Raw genomic sequence first — 13,876 nt, forward strand, 5'->3', positions numbered from 1 at the left:
GCAATGAGGGAACCACCAGAAGGCCCTCGGCGCTGGACCTCAGTGTCCGGGGGTGGGGATGGGGGTGGAATTGCAGGAATTGCAGCTGAAGTGAGCAACCACTGAGTGGCAAACCCTCAAGGCGGCTGCTTCTGCCAGGGAATGGAGTGTGGCTTCTCCTTGCTAAGGTGCCCCACACATAAATACAGCTCAAAGCGTGTCTGGCTCTTCTATGCATGCGCTGCCCCTCCTGCAAAGCGCCCCCTGCTGGCTGCTGCGCCTGGAGATCTGCCCAGGATGAGCCTCCACCCCCCCACCTCGTGCTCCCACAATGCACTGCTCCTGCCTAAGCCACATGCGCGTCCCCCGTGCATCGTCCTGGAGGCACAGTAGTGCCCCCTGCTGGACTCCCTAGGAAAGACATGCCAAGGAGAGGCACGTGCCAAGGGCTGCCAGAGGCACCTGGGGCAACGGGAACCGGGGGGTGGTGTAATAAGCGGAAATCTGTCCTTATTCCCTTATGGGGGACACAAGAGCCCTTGTAGAGTCCTTTGCAGGTTCTCCATCGGTCGGAGAAAATAACAGAGGCCAACCAGAGAATATTGAGAAGCAAAGCAGCTCGTAAGCCTGGTCTTTATTGAACTGTTGCAACAGGGTTCTCCCCTCACACGCAAGAGAAGGAGGAGGACCCAGAACCCAGGTGTGCCCACCCTTATATAGACATTTTAAATTGCCCGCCCTGGAGTCCAAGACCACCCCCAGATACATCATACCTACATCACAGAAAGGGCGGGCTTAAGCAGAAATCTGAGTGCATTGTTTATCTCCTGTCGTCATTTATTTCCTGTCTGGCAGGTTACCTGTGCTAATGGAGAAATCTGAGGGCTCCCTTGGACAAAAAGCAAGGACCCCAGCCAGGAAGACCAGAGCAAAACAGCAGCCAGGAGGCTTGGTCTTTCTTGAAGACTGTGGCGACAGGACTGCCACCTGCCACCAGGTGGAACAAGATGGAAGCCCCGAACAAAAGAGCCCCCAAATTTTTATTAGCTGCTAATCCCCATGTTACACCCTCCAAACTACATTACTAATACATCATGAAAGAAAAAAATTCCTTCCAGTACACCTTCTGAGTAATACCCCTCCCCACCTTCTCACTATATAGAAGGGTCTGGCAACTTCTGTTTCAGTGTATCTGAAGAAGTGTGCATGCACACGAAAGCTCATACCAAGAACTAACTTAGTTGGTCGTTAAGGTGCTACTGGAAGGAATTTTTTTATTTTGACTATGGCAGACCAACACGGCTACCTATCTGTAACTGACATCACGAAAGGGGAGGTCTGGTGGCAGTATCTGAGCATCCTGGACCCTGCCCCATGGTTCCCCTTGCCCTCCACCAAACACCCTTCAAGTGGAACAAAAGAGGTATTTCCCTGTTTCCCAGCCAAGTTCATCGCACCCTTTTGTCTCCATCTGGGTTTGCTATTTCTGGAATGGCTACCTGTCTGGCCCTCAGGTCTCAGGAGGCCAGGGATTATCCCTCAGGCAGAGGGGCTGCTGAGGAGCTGAGCTCACAGGTCTATAGGAATTTCTGAAGTTTTCCCAGTGAGCCAGTACAGAGATCCATTGATCAGTGAATTCTTACATTTGGTATCGTGCAGCAAAGGCCCTTTGAATAGAGAGGAAGAAACTGTGATGAAGTGTTTTTGCGGGGACAAATCACAAAAGTCACCAAAGTGATTGTTCTGACTTTGGTAGTGGGCTGCATGTTCATATCTACTGAAGGGGCAAGCCCCCCCATACATAAATTCCTGCTACGCCTGTTTAATGGTTACTTGATTGGATTGCCTGGGGAGCCTGGCCAGTCTTTTGTAATGATAACTACTTAGTTCCTGGGCCAGGTCACAGGCTCACACCCTATTCAGATCTTAAATGTGCCATTAAGAGAGGATTTGTGAGGAAAGAGACAATGGGGAGGTTTCCCACTTTGACCTTGCAGAGAAATACCGTATTTTTTGCACCATAACACTCACTTTTTCCCTCCTAGAAAGTAAGGGGAAATGTCTGAGCGTGTTATGGAGGGAATGCCTATGGGTGGCATGCCTACGGATTTTCCTCCTCTAAAAACTACATGCGTGTTATGGTCGGGTGCGTGTTATAGAGCGAAAAATATGGTATTTGAGGTCAATTTGCTCAGGACTTTTTTTCTGTGGGGTTTCAGACATGTGCTTTATATATTTATGTACGTGTTTGCTTGGTACATTTATGAACATTTATTACATATAGTGCGGGTGGCGCTGTGGGTTAAACCACTGAGCCTAGGGCTTGCTGATCAGAAGGTTGGTGGTTCGAATCCCCGCAACAGGGTGAGCTCCCGTTGTCCGGTCCCTGCTCCTGCCAACCTAGCAGTTCGAAAGCATGTCAAAGTGGAAGTAGATAAATAGGTACCACTCCTGCGGGAAGGTAAACGGCGTTTCCATGGCGTTTCCATGCGCTGCCAGAAGCGGCTTAGTCCTGCTGGCCACATGACCCGGAAGCTGTACGCCAGCTCCCTTGGCCAATACAGCGAGATGAGCGCCACAACCCCAGAGTCAGTCACGACTGGACCTAATGGTCAGGGGTCCCTTGACCTTTACCTAAGACCTTAAAATTCTTATAACAATGTTACAGATAGGTAGCCGTGTTGGTCTGCCATAGTCAAAATAAAAAAAATCCTTCCAGTAGCACCTTAAAGACCAACTAAGTTAGTTCTTGGGATGAGCTTTCGTGTGCATGCACACATCTGAAGAAGTGTGCATGCACACGAAAGCTCATACCAAGAACTAACTTAGTTGGTCTTTAAGGTGCTACTGGAAGGATTTTTTTTATTTTGACTTATAACAATGGCAAGAGTTCTCTGCGGCTGTGCAGCAGTGCCAGGCATTTGCTGCTTGCCGCCCATGCCCCGGGGTCTGGGGCGATGTCCGAGCAGCCTCTGCCAACGTGGTGCCCTCCAGGATGTTGCAGTATGACTCCCACTAGCCCTGCCCAGCTGCCGGCTCCCTTGCACGGGCTGTTGGCTTCCGGGGAGCCTTGACCTTGTTGGGTGATGCCAAAAGCGAAGTCCGCTGGCTTCTTGGCCTGGCCTCCCTGGTGGCCAGCAATCTTTCACTGCCTCCCCAAAAATGGTTGGGCGCATTTGAAATTTGGCTTGCACAAAATGGCATTTCTGAGGCTTGCCTGGGCACAGGGCACAGTCAGCAGAGTGGGGCCTTCCCTCTGTCCGTGTAATCTATTACAGCGGGTAGCCCTCCTCTGCAAACTTCATAAACGGCACTTTTTAATGAAAAAAAGAAGCGATAACATTGCAGAGGATGCATCCCTCCATTAAAAGCAGTGCAGGGAGAGTGGGTGTGCTGTGCCACGAGGTTTCCATTCAAGTGTGGCTGGGGGGCCGTGGAGACCCCCAGCTGTATGTCTTGGGGGGGGGGCTCCTTTTGTCATAAGAATTTTAAAGTCTTAGAATTGTAGCAGAATATATAATAAATGTTCCTAAACGTACCAACCAAGCACAGGAAGACCGACCTGAAACCATTTTTGATTCCCAAACTGACCAGATGTTTCCCCTGCCAGGAGGGAGGGGGCGAGGGAGCCTCCCCCTTGTCTCAGGAATTGGGAAATCACCATCTGAAAGGAATGGCCAGACTATCAGATAAGGCATCGTCAGATAACCTGGCAGACAGGATTAGCAGCAACACCTCTTCTGTGATGGATGGGTGGGTGGAGAGGGAGGGTCTCGGGCTCCAGGGGGGGCAATTTCCAAAGCCTATATAAGGGCTTTGCGCAGCATTGTTCAGGGATCGCCTTCCTGCGAGCGGGGACCCCGTTGCAAGAGTTTCATATTAGAGATCCGGCTTGGCTTTGCTTCTCCAGATTCTCGGCTTGGCCTCTGCTCTTTTCTCCTAGTACAGGGATCCCCCTTAGGACCCGATCCGGGCTCTTGCATCCCCCCGAAGGGGAAAAGGGGCCGATTGGGGTTCACAGCCCTTTCCCCTCCTCCGAGCAGGCGACCCCGGCTCCCGCCCCCTGGCGGGTCATTTCCTCCCCGGCCTCGCCGGCTCCGCCTCTCCTCCTCGGCGCGCCGCTCCTTCCTCGCCCTCCGGCCCCGATCCGGCCCGCCTCCCTCCCTCCGGCGCCGCGCGCTCCCGCTCCCCGCTCGGCCCCGCTCGCCGCCGCCGCCTCCTCGCCCACGTGCCGGGCGCCGCGATGGGCAGCCTGGTGCTGGAAGATGGCACGCTGGTGCGCGGGCGCCCCTTCGGAGCCCCCAAGGTCGCCGCCGCCGGGGAAGTGGGTGAGTCTTTTGGGGGGGGTCCAGGGGGGGGGCACAAAGGCGGGATCCCCCTCCCCCTCCCTGTCCTCCTCCGGGTCCGGGCCTGCCCCGCCCCCCCAGACGGAGCCTGCTCCCTCCACGTGGGCGAGGGGCTTCCCCTTCTACTCCGGCTTGGGGGGGCGATCGGGGGTCCCCCCCATAGATCCGGGGTCCGGCAGCCCCGAGGCGCGCCCAGGCCGGCCGCCCGCCGCAGCCGACGGAGAGCGCCTCTGAGCGCGTCCAGAGTGCCTTTCCGGGGCTCCGGGGAGGGTGGCGGGGGGGGGCTCCGTGCCCGTGGGGGGGGGTGTCTCGCCTGGGGCCAGGCCTGCTGGGCTGCAATGGGGCTCCAAGGCAAAGCCGGGCCCACCCTTGGCATCTGGATCGGGCCCTTTCTCTGTTCCCCGCCGAGGGGGCTGGGGGCTCCTGGGACACCCCAGAGGAAGCAAGCCTGGCTGGGGGGGTCTCCTCTCACGCCCCCCTTCAGGCTTCTGCCACTTTGCTTTGTGTTGCAGAAACAATCCTGGAGAAAGGGGGGGGGAGCCCTTTCAGGGCCCCACAGAGACCTCTGGCTAATGCCAGTTTTTTGGGCTCCAGCCCATAATAATAGTGAAATGACAGGGCATGAAAACAAAATAAGACCCCCCCCCAAAAGAGTGAGACTAATGTGCCGCTCTAAGCGGAGGCCGGGCTCTGCGCTGGGCTAGATGACCCCTGAGGGTCCCTTCCAGCTCCCCAAGTTTGCAATTCTACGATCTGGACTTGAGGCGCCTAAAACGAGTCGGGAAACTTCCAAAATGCCAACAAATGGATGAGTGTCTGCGTGTGACGCCCCCTTTGAGGTCCAGGCCAGGCAGCCCCCTCCTCCGCTGCCCTCTCAATTAGCCCGGGGGGGGGTGTCCCAGAAGTGGGCACTGGGGCCGCTGTGTCCCCCCTTCCTGCCCCCCTTCCCTCCTGCAGGGAAGCAGCACCTGATACCTGAGCGGCTTCTGGCGCACTTCTAATTATCGTCACCTGAGAAGGGATGTGGTGGCGTCGGGATTGGCAAGACCGAGATCAGCGCGGCCCCAGAGAACACGGGAAGGGGGGCAGGGTGGTCTAGGTCCAGGGTTGCTCTGTCTCTGCTTCCTCTGAAACACCCTGGGGGGGGGTCAGGCAATAATAATGATAATAATAATAATTTATTATTTGTACCCTGCCCATCTGGTTGGGTTTCCCCATTGATGGCGCAGCGGCATCTGTCTCAATTCCCCCCAATGACCCTCCAGCCCCCTGAAGTGGCTTTGGCCAGGTGCCTGGGGGTGTGGCCAGCCACCCCCCCCACGGATCGGGGCAGGAGGACTGACCCTTTGGCCAGGGCCTTGCAGTGCTGACCAGGCCTCCTCTGGCTTCCCTCTCCGCAGTCTTCCAGACCGGCATGGTGGGCTACCTCGAAGCGCTGACGGACCCCTCCTACAAATCGCAGATCTTGGTGCTGACGTACCCCCTGGTCGGGAATTATGGGGTCCCGCCGGACGAGGAGGGTCCGTATGGGCTCAGCCGGGTGAGTAGCCGGGCAGAGATTCCTGGTTCTGCTTCACGTGGCTTGTCATCTCGATCAATGAGCGGCTTCTCAGCAGAGGCCAATATAAATGAAACAGCCACGTTTCACATCCGGTCCTGGGAATAAGCTGGTCCTTGAGGGTTCTTGTCGCTGTCAGAAAGGCCAAGCATTAGTCCTCTGGAATCCGGCCTGTGCTTGTATTTAGAGAAGTCGTAAATTAAATTTGTTTAAAAAAACCTTGATCGGATCAACAGGGTTCATGCAGGGAGCTAAGAAACAATCTTGCAGGACTGAAATGGTAATTCCCTGCTTCTGCAAATATAATGCTGTGGGTCCCAGGTGGGCCTCTCTGTGGGGCGTATCCCACTCTCCCAGCCCCCCTCGCGCATCAAGTGGGGAAGGACGCATCCTCAACATGCACTGCAATGTCCTTCACGCAACACGTGGCCCAGAGTGCCTTCCATCAGCTTCGGCTGGTGGCCCAGTTCTTAAGCCCCTATCTGGACAGAGAGAGCCTGACTCCTGTTCTCTATGCTCTGGCATCCTCAAGGTTAGATTACTGCAATGCTTTACACGTTGGGCTGCCTCTGAAGACGGTTCGGAAACTTCAGCTGGTGCAGAATTCAGCGGCCAGGTTGCTCACCGGAGCAAGACGGTTTGAACATATTGCACCAATCCTGGTCCAACTGCACTGGCTGCCAATTAGTTTCCAGACCCAATTCTAAGTGCTGGTTTTGATCTATAAAGCCTTAAATGGCTCAGGACCACAATATTTTGAGCACAGCCTCTCCCCATATGAACCTGTATCCTGAGATCATCCTCTGAGGTCCTCCTTCGTGTGCCTCCTCTGCAAGAGGCCTGGAAGGTGGCAACATGAGAGCGGGGCCTTCTCTGCAGTGGCTGTGGGATGCTCTCCCCGGGGAAGTCCGCCTGGTGCCTTCATTATACACCTTCAGGTGCCAGGCAAAAATGTTCCTTTTTAACCTTTGATTGATCTGACTGGCATCCTCTGCCCTTTTAAAATGTGGCTCTTTTCTCTGGGGGTGTTATTGGGGTGTTTGTGTTTTGTTTATGTATTTTGTGGTTTTATTCTGTGATCCACCACGAAACCCCCAGGTATAGGGCATGTATATAAATTCTAATAATAATAATGTAGTTACCGTATTTTTGGCACCACAACACTCACTTTTTTCCTCCTAGAAAGTAAGGGGAAATGTCTGTGCGTGTTATGGAGGGAATGCCTATGGGTCGCATGCCTACCGGTTTTCCTCTAAAAACTATGTGCGTGTTATGGTCGGGTGCGTGTTATAGAGCGAAAAATACGGGTAAACTGCAGAGGCAATGGTGGCCGCCAAGGCATTGAAAGAGGATGAGACAAATTCATGGTGGGCTCTCTGGCTGCTGGCCAAGATGGCGATGGTCCCTCTCCACAGCTGGAGGCAGCCGTGCTCCCAGAAACCACAGGAGAGTTGCTCTTGTGCTAAGATCCTGCTGGCTGGCTTCCCACTAAGGACACCTGGGTGGCCCCTGGGGAAACAGGCTGCTGGACTAGATGGGCCCCCCTGGACGGACCCAGCAGGCGCTTCTGATACTCCTTAAGACGGTGGAGGTGGGATGCTGGCCCTGATTCCCTCTCCCCTTCCTCCTCCTCCTCCTAGTGGTTTGAGTCCAGCTCCATCCACGTCGCAGCCCTCATCGTCGGCGAGTGTTCCCGAAACCCCAGCCACTGGAGCGCCACCACCTCGCTGGACCGCTGGCTGCAGGAAAAGGGCATTCCTGGCCTGGAAGGTAAGCCCAGGGCCCAGCAGGAGGGGCTGGCGAGGGGCCAGAGGGCTGCGCCTGTTGGTGCCCTCCCTCAGCTGCACCCCCAGACACATCATACCTACACATCACAGAAGGGGTGTGGCTCAAGACCACCCCACAGATACATCACAGAAAGGGAAATCTGAGTGTGTTGTTTATCTCCTGTCTGGCAGGTTACCTGTTAATGGTCACTTGATTGAATTACCTGGGGAGCCTAGTTCGTTTTTTGTAATGATAAATGCTTTTAGTTCCTGAGCCAGGTCACAGGCTCACCCTATTCATACACAGACATACCCTTAAGACAGGATTTGTGAATGAAACGGCAATGGGGAGGCTTTTCCATTTTCCTTCGACCTTGCAGATAAATATTTGAGGTCAATTTGGGAGGGACAAAATGGTTTCAGGACTTTTTCTGTGGGGTTTCAGACGTGTGGTTTATATATTTATGTACGTATTTGCTTGGTACATTTATGAACATTTATCTCATTTATCTTATCTTATAAGACCTTAATTTTTTTATTTCACCGCCAAGAGTCCTGTGGGGGAAAACACTTAGGTGGAAAATGCAGAAATGGTGGGGGGATTATAGACACCCCCCAGGAATCCTTGTGACAAATACTCAGGTGTTTCCGCCACATTTGTGAGCAGACGGGGGCCTCTCATTCCAAATCTTACAGGGGGATAAAAGAGCTTGTTCTCCAAAGCACCCTGTCCATTGTGGATTCCTCAGGCCCCCTTTGGCCCCCTTCCCTCTCGCCCCCACTTTTCCTGCTGCTGGAAAAGACCATCTCTCTGCACGATGCAAAATGTCAGCTGAGATTGGATTTAGTGAACCCAGGAGGAGCCGGGGGGAACAAAACAAAGACGGCATCCTCATGGGGAGGGAGAGGTCCTTTGGAAAGGGGGGGGCACTGAAAAGGGACATATGAGCCCCCTTCATGTATCTGAAAGGCGTCCCAAGCTTGTTTTCTGATGCTCCAGTCAGTGGGGCACAAAGCAACAGATGGAAATGGCAAGAAAGAAGATTCTGGCTAAACTCTAGGAATAATTTTCTGCACCTAAGAGCTGTTGGGCAGCGTCCCAGACGCCCTTGCCAGATGGCAGACTCTCCTTTGCTAGAGGTTTTTAAGCAGAGCTCAGGTGGCCACGTGATCCGCCAAGAGCGCTTTTGTTGTGCTTCCTGCACTGCGGGGGCTGGACTGGATGACCCCTGGGGTCCCTTCTATAATTCCGTCAGGTGGCAGGGAGAATTTGCCCCCACAGAAGTGCGATGAGCTGTTCTCTGCCCCTCGGTGGCCGAACATGGCTGTGTGTCTGCCCAGGGGCCGCTCTGTGGGGCTGCCTTGGTTCTCCCGCTGAGCCTGGCAGGGGCTGTGAGGGGGCGGATGAGCCTGTCCTGCGCTGACTGGCCCCTTGTGCTTGCAGGAGTGGACACTCGCGCCCTGACCAAGAGGATCCGGGAGAAGGGCAGCTTGCTGGGCAGGCTGGTGCCCGATGGTGTCCCCAACACGCACCTGCCCTTTGAGGACCCCAACAAGAGGCACCTGGTGAAGGAGGTCTCCCTCCAGGTAGGGGGGGCAAGAGGGGAGCTTGGGTGGTCGGACCTGGAGGTGGCTTGGCTGCCCATGAGGGGGTCTGCTTTTGTGCATGGCAGAGTTTGCTTCTGGGTCTGCATGCGGCCCTTGGCATTGGGGGCTTAGCAGCAGAGCAGGCTGTGCTCCAGTCTCCACGGCTGGAGGTTTCGTGGGCTGCTTGGACGTAGAAGAAGGGTGGGAGGAAGCAGCGAGGGACCCCCACAGAAAGAAGGCTCAGAGCCCAGAGAGGGGTGGTGGGCGGTGGTGAGTGGTCAGAGGGAGAAGCCTGGGAAGAGAAGGTGTCGGTAGCAGAAGGGGTAACAGGACTTGGCGAGCGGGGAGAGTCTGTGCCAGAGAGCAGTCCAGAATCGGAGGCAGAAGCTGATGCAGGAGAGGAGGGAGACCAAGAGGCAGAGATGGGTCCCCCCCTCCTGTGACAAACTCCCTTCCAGAACCAGAAGAGGCATGGAGAGGGAGGGGCAGAGTCAGGCACGCCAACAAAGTCTCAGATTGCTTGGGAAGAACCTGGGAGAGGAGGAGACTTGGGCAAATATCAGCCTCGTGTGGGCAAGATGCAGCAGGAAGAGTTGCTGCGCTCACTAGGCCTGGCCTCCTGAGCAGACCTTGTTTCCTTGAATAAAGAGCTCACTTCACTGACACCATGCGATTTCTTGCTGCCTTGCTCCTGGCAGCAACGCTTCTGAATGCCCTTTCCTGGAACCCCCTGGAGGACAGAGGGCTCTTGCGCCTGAATCCTGCTTATGGGTTTTGCAAAAGAGGCCCTGGGAGGACAGGGTGCTGGGTTCGATTTCACTGCCCTCATCCAGCAGGCTCTCCTTACGTTCTTAAGGAGAGGGTGGCCGGGAGCACAGGGCCATCATGGGAGAGCAGCCTGGCGACTGAGCGCCCCCTGCCCACCCTGAGAGGCTCCCTTGCTGGCCATCAGCGTCACTCTTCCTCCCTGCCTCCCCCGACTGACTAGGCTCCCCGCCTCTTCAACCCCGGGGGATCCGTCAGGATCACGGCCGTCGACTGTGGCCTCAAGTACAACCAGATCCGGTGCCTCTGCAGCCGTGGCGCAGCCGTGAGAGTGGTGCCCTGGGACCACCCCCTGGACAGCGCAGGTGAGAGGGGCGGCCAGGGCCAGGTGGAGGCTGCTGGCAGGAGCCTTCCTGGGCGCTGGACGGACACAGGGAGGGGAGGCTGCTGAGGGTCTCCCCTCGCTTGGGGAAGGGTCCCAGCTTGCCCCATTTCTGGATTCTCCTTCCAGAGTTCGACGGTCTGTTTGTCAGCAACGGCCCTGGAGACCCCCAGCTCTGCCAAGTGACGGTTGCCAACCTGCGCCGCGTCCTGGAGCTGCCAACCCCGAAGCCCGTTTTTGGGATCTGCCTGGGCCACCAGCTGCTGGCGTTGGCCATCGGGGCCAAGACCTACAAGATGAAGTAGGTGTCTGTGGGGGGAGAGTCAGGGCAGTTACGCGAAAGCCCCCCCTTTTTTTGCAGCTTACGGTTAACGTGTGGAACTCCCTCCCCCAGGAGGCAGTGAGGGCCTGTCAGGAGTTCAGCTTACACTCGAGTAGGACCCTGGCAGAGACACATCCCCGACTGGCATGTTCTCTCCCTCCTGGTCTTTCGTTCGGGAGCTTCAAAAGCTTTCTTCTGCCCAAACATCACAGCGACCGATGCCAACCGACATTAGCACACTTAGGGATCTGCAGGATGGCTTTAAAAGAGAATTAGGACTTTTTAACACCCAGTGTTCCACTGTGTTTATTATATTGTGTTGGAAGCTGCTGAGAGTGACTGGGGCAACCCCTTTTGATGGGCAGGGTACAAGTAATATATTATTATTAGCACCAGGAGTTGACGCATTCATGGATGGCTCCTAGCCAAGTTGGCTCTGCTTTCCCTCCGCAGTTGGTGCTTCCCAATCCCCGTTTCTGGTGCCCGGATCCTGCTTGCTGGTTTCCCATAATGGGCATCTGGCTGGCCCCTGGGAGAACAGGAGGCTGGACTGGATGGGCCACGGGCCGGATCCAGCTGCAGGGCCCTTAAGGACAGCGGAGGCCACCTCTGGCCACTCCTGTCTCTCCATGGCAAGTTCGCGCTGGGCACAGAAAAGTCCTTTGGCTCCTCCCTCTGGCCAGGCCTGACTGCCCTCCTCTCCCCACCTGGGCAGGTACGGAAACCGCGGGCACAACCAGCCGTGTCTCCACGAGGGCTCCCAGCGCTGCTTCATCACCTCCCAGAACCACGGCTTTGCGGTCGACTCGGCTAGCCTGCCGGCCGGCTGGTCCCCCCTCTTTAGCAACGCCAACGACCTCTCCAACGAGGGCCTTGTCCACGACTCCAAGCCTTTCTTCAGGTGAGAGACGGTGGGGGGGGGGGGTTTCCAGGGGGGAGGCTGGGGTGTCTTCCCTCCCTCCTGCCCCCTTCGGAGTGGGGAGTACGGTGCATGGCAGAGCGCATGCTGGGGGTTGGGCCAGATGACTTTTGGGTTCCCCTCCGACTCTCCAGTTCCGGGATTCTGTGCGCTGGCAGGGTCTCCCCACACCCCTGGGGCTCCTGACCCCCAAAGCCTTTTCTCCCCCCCCCTTCAGTGTGCAGTTTCACCCGGAGCACAACGCTGGACCGACAGACCTTGAGTGTCTCTTCGACATCTTCCTGGAGACGGCGCGAGGCCAGGCGGAGGGAGCGCAGAGCCCGGAGACAGGTGCCTCTTCTGGGGGGGGGGGCAGGTCTGGTCCCTGAGGGGCTCCTATTTGGGGACTTCCCTGGCTTTTTTCTGGTCCACGTCGGACCAGTCTGGATAGTTAGCCTTGGTGAAGACGTTTTCATCCCCCAAAAAGTTTTTGATTTGAATTTCTACAGAAATGAGGCTGCGTTTTAAAGTTGTATTTTAATCTTATTTTTTAAGTTGTATTTCAATCAATTGTTTTTATACCTGGTGTTAGCTGCCCTGATCCCAGTCTTGGCTGGGGAGGGGAGGGTATAAATAAAATTTATTATGATTATTATTAGGGACGCGTGTGGTGCTGTGGGTTAAACCACTGTGCTTGGAAGATTGGTGATTGGAAGGTTGGCGGTTTGAATCCCCGTGATGGGGTGAGCTCCCGTTGCTCGGTCTCTGCTCCTGCCAACCTAGCAGTTCGAAAGCATGTCAAAGTGCAAGTAGATCAATAGGTACCGCTCCGGCGGGAAGGTAAACGGTGTTTCCGTGCGCTGCTCTGGTTCGCCAGAAGCGGCTCAGTCATGCTGGCCACATGACCTGGAAGCTGTACGCCGGCTCCCTCGGCCAGTAAAGCGAGATGAGCGCTGCAACCCCAGAGTCGGCCACGACTGGACCTAATGGTCAGGGGTCCCTTTATAATAATAATAATAATAATAATAATAATAATAATAATAATAATAATAATAATAATAATTTATTATTTATACCCCACCCATCTGGCTGAGTTTCCCCAGCCACTCTGGGAGGCTCCCAATCAAGTATCAAAAACAATATAGTGTTAAATATTAAAAACTTCCCTAAAACTTTACCTTTATCTGTATGATGATTATTATTATTTTCCGCCTTGCGTGCTGGTGGGGCCTGCCCCAGTCTCTGCCCTGTCCAGGTTGAGGTATCGCAGGTGCCTCGTGTGGGGCTGGACCACTGAGTTAACTGCCCCCTTTTTCTTTCTCTCCCCCCCCAACCTCAGTTCGTGAGCTCCTGCAGCAGCGCCTCTGCTTTGCCAAAGCGCCCCCCTCCAGCAGCACTGCCCGCCCCCACAAGGTGCTCATCCTGGGCTCAGGAGGGCTCTCCATAGGGCAGGCGGGCGAATTTGACTACTCTGGCTCCCAGGTGAGTGGAGGGAGAGAGGGGAGGACGATCGATTTCATTTGATGGATGGTATTTCTAGGCCACTTTGCCCCCTATTGAGACGCATCCCAAAGCAGCTTACAAAACAATAAGTAGCAATAATGTACTTTTATTTTACCCTGTTTACACTATTTGCAGGCTACCCTTCACTCCGCAGTGAGGAGCAAAGTAATGAAAATAGTAAGAGAAAAGCAGTGTACAAAAATCAGAAAATCATGTAAACAACATCAATAAACAATTGTATCATAAACAAGCAAAATTACAACATGAATTTATATTTGTAGTTTAATGAGCTGGGAGAAAAGTAATAAAAACACAGAAAAGCAATGTTCAGAAATGACAGAAACATGTCAACAGCACCAATAAAGAACTAAAATTTATCATAAACAAGCAAATCAACAGCAGAATAAATATTTCGCAATTTAGCCGTGTGCGGTTAAGATTTCAGATCATCACAGGGACAACAAAAATCATATAATTAGCAAATCAGCAATTGCAATCTGTAGAACACTCTTGGGAAACCTGCAACTCAAAAAACAAGCTAGACATCACAGTGACCGCAGAAGTCATGTTTATGCTTAACAAATCAATGTGGCATTTATAATCTCTAAAATAATAAACAAGATAGCAGCCAGAAAATATGCTAAACCCTAGTAAATCAACACACACATGCTCCCCTCCCGGATGACTCAGACTCCTGCACTCTCTTTACTAAAAGACACAACCACAGACACAAGCCGTGCAGAAGGTCCCTGACCTCGCAGAAATATATG

General features: G+C 54.4%; 1 protein-coding gene across 2 annotated transcripts in view; it reads left to right on the forward strand.

Moving 5' to 3' along the window:
* The first annotated feature begins 4,096 nt into the window (after positions 1-4,096).
* Positions 4,097-13,876, forward strand: part of CAD (carbamoyl-phosphate synthetase 2, aspartate transcarbamylase, and dihydroorotase) — a 43,884-nt gene continuing 34,104 nt past the window's right edge. The window contains exons 1-9 of one of the 2 annotated variants that reach the window (XM_083493975.1): positions 4,097-4,307; positions 5,726-5,865; positions 7,524-7,653; positions 9,094-9,236; positions 10,225-10,366; positions 10,513-10,684; positions 11,421-11,606; positions 11,842-11,954; positions 12,943-13,085. In XM_083493975.1, coding sequence (XP_083350101.1) covers positions 4,223-4,307; positions 5,726-5,865; positions 7,524-7,653; positions 9,094-9,236; positions 10,225-10,366; positions 10,513-10,684; positions 11,421-11,606; positions 11,842-11,954; positions 12,943-13,085 — 1,254 coding nt within the window. In that variant the 5' untranslated portion in view covers positions 4,097-4,222. The remainder of the gene's footprint in view (positions 4,308-5,725; positions 5,866-7,523; positions 7,654-9,093; positions 9,237-10,224; positions 10,367-10,512; positions 10,685-11,420; positions 11,607-11,841; positions 11,955-12,942; positions 13,086-13,876) is intronic. The other variant, XM_083493974.1, reaches the window with a different exon arrangement.

The sequence above is a fragment of the Podarcis liolepis genome, assembly GCF_965112155.1.
Source record: "Podarcis liolepis genome assembly, chromosome: 3".
NCBI classification, from domain to species: Eukaryota; Metazoa; Chordata; class Lepidosauria; order Squamata; family Lacertidae; genus Podarcis; species Podarcis liolepis.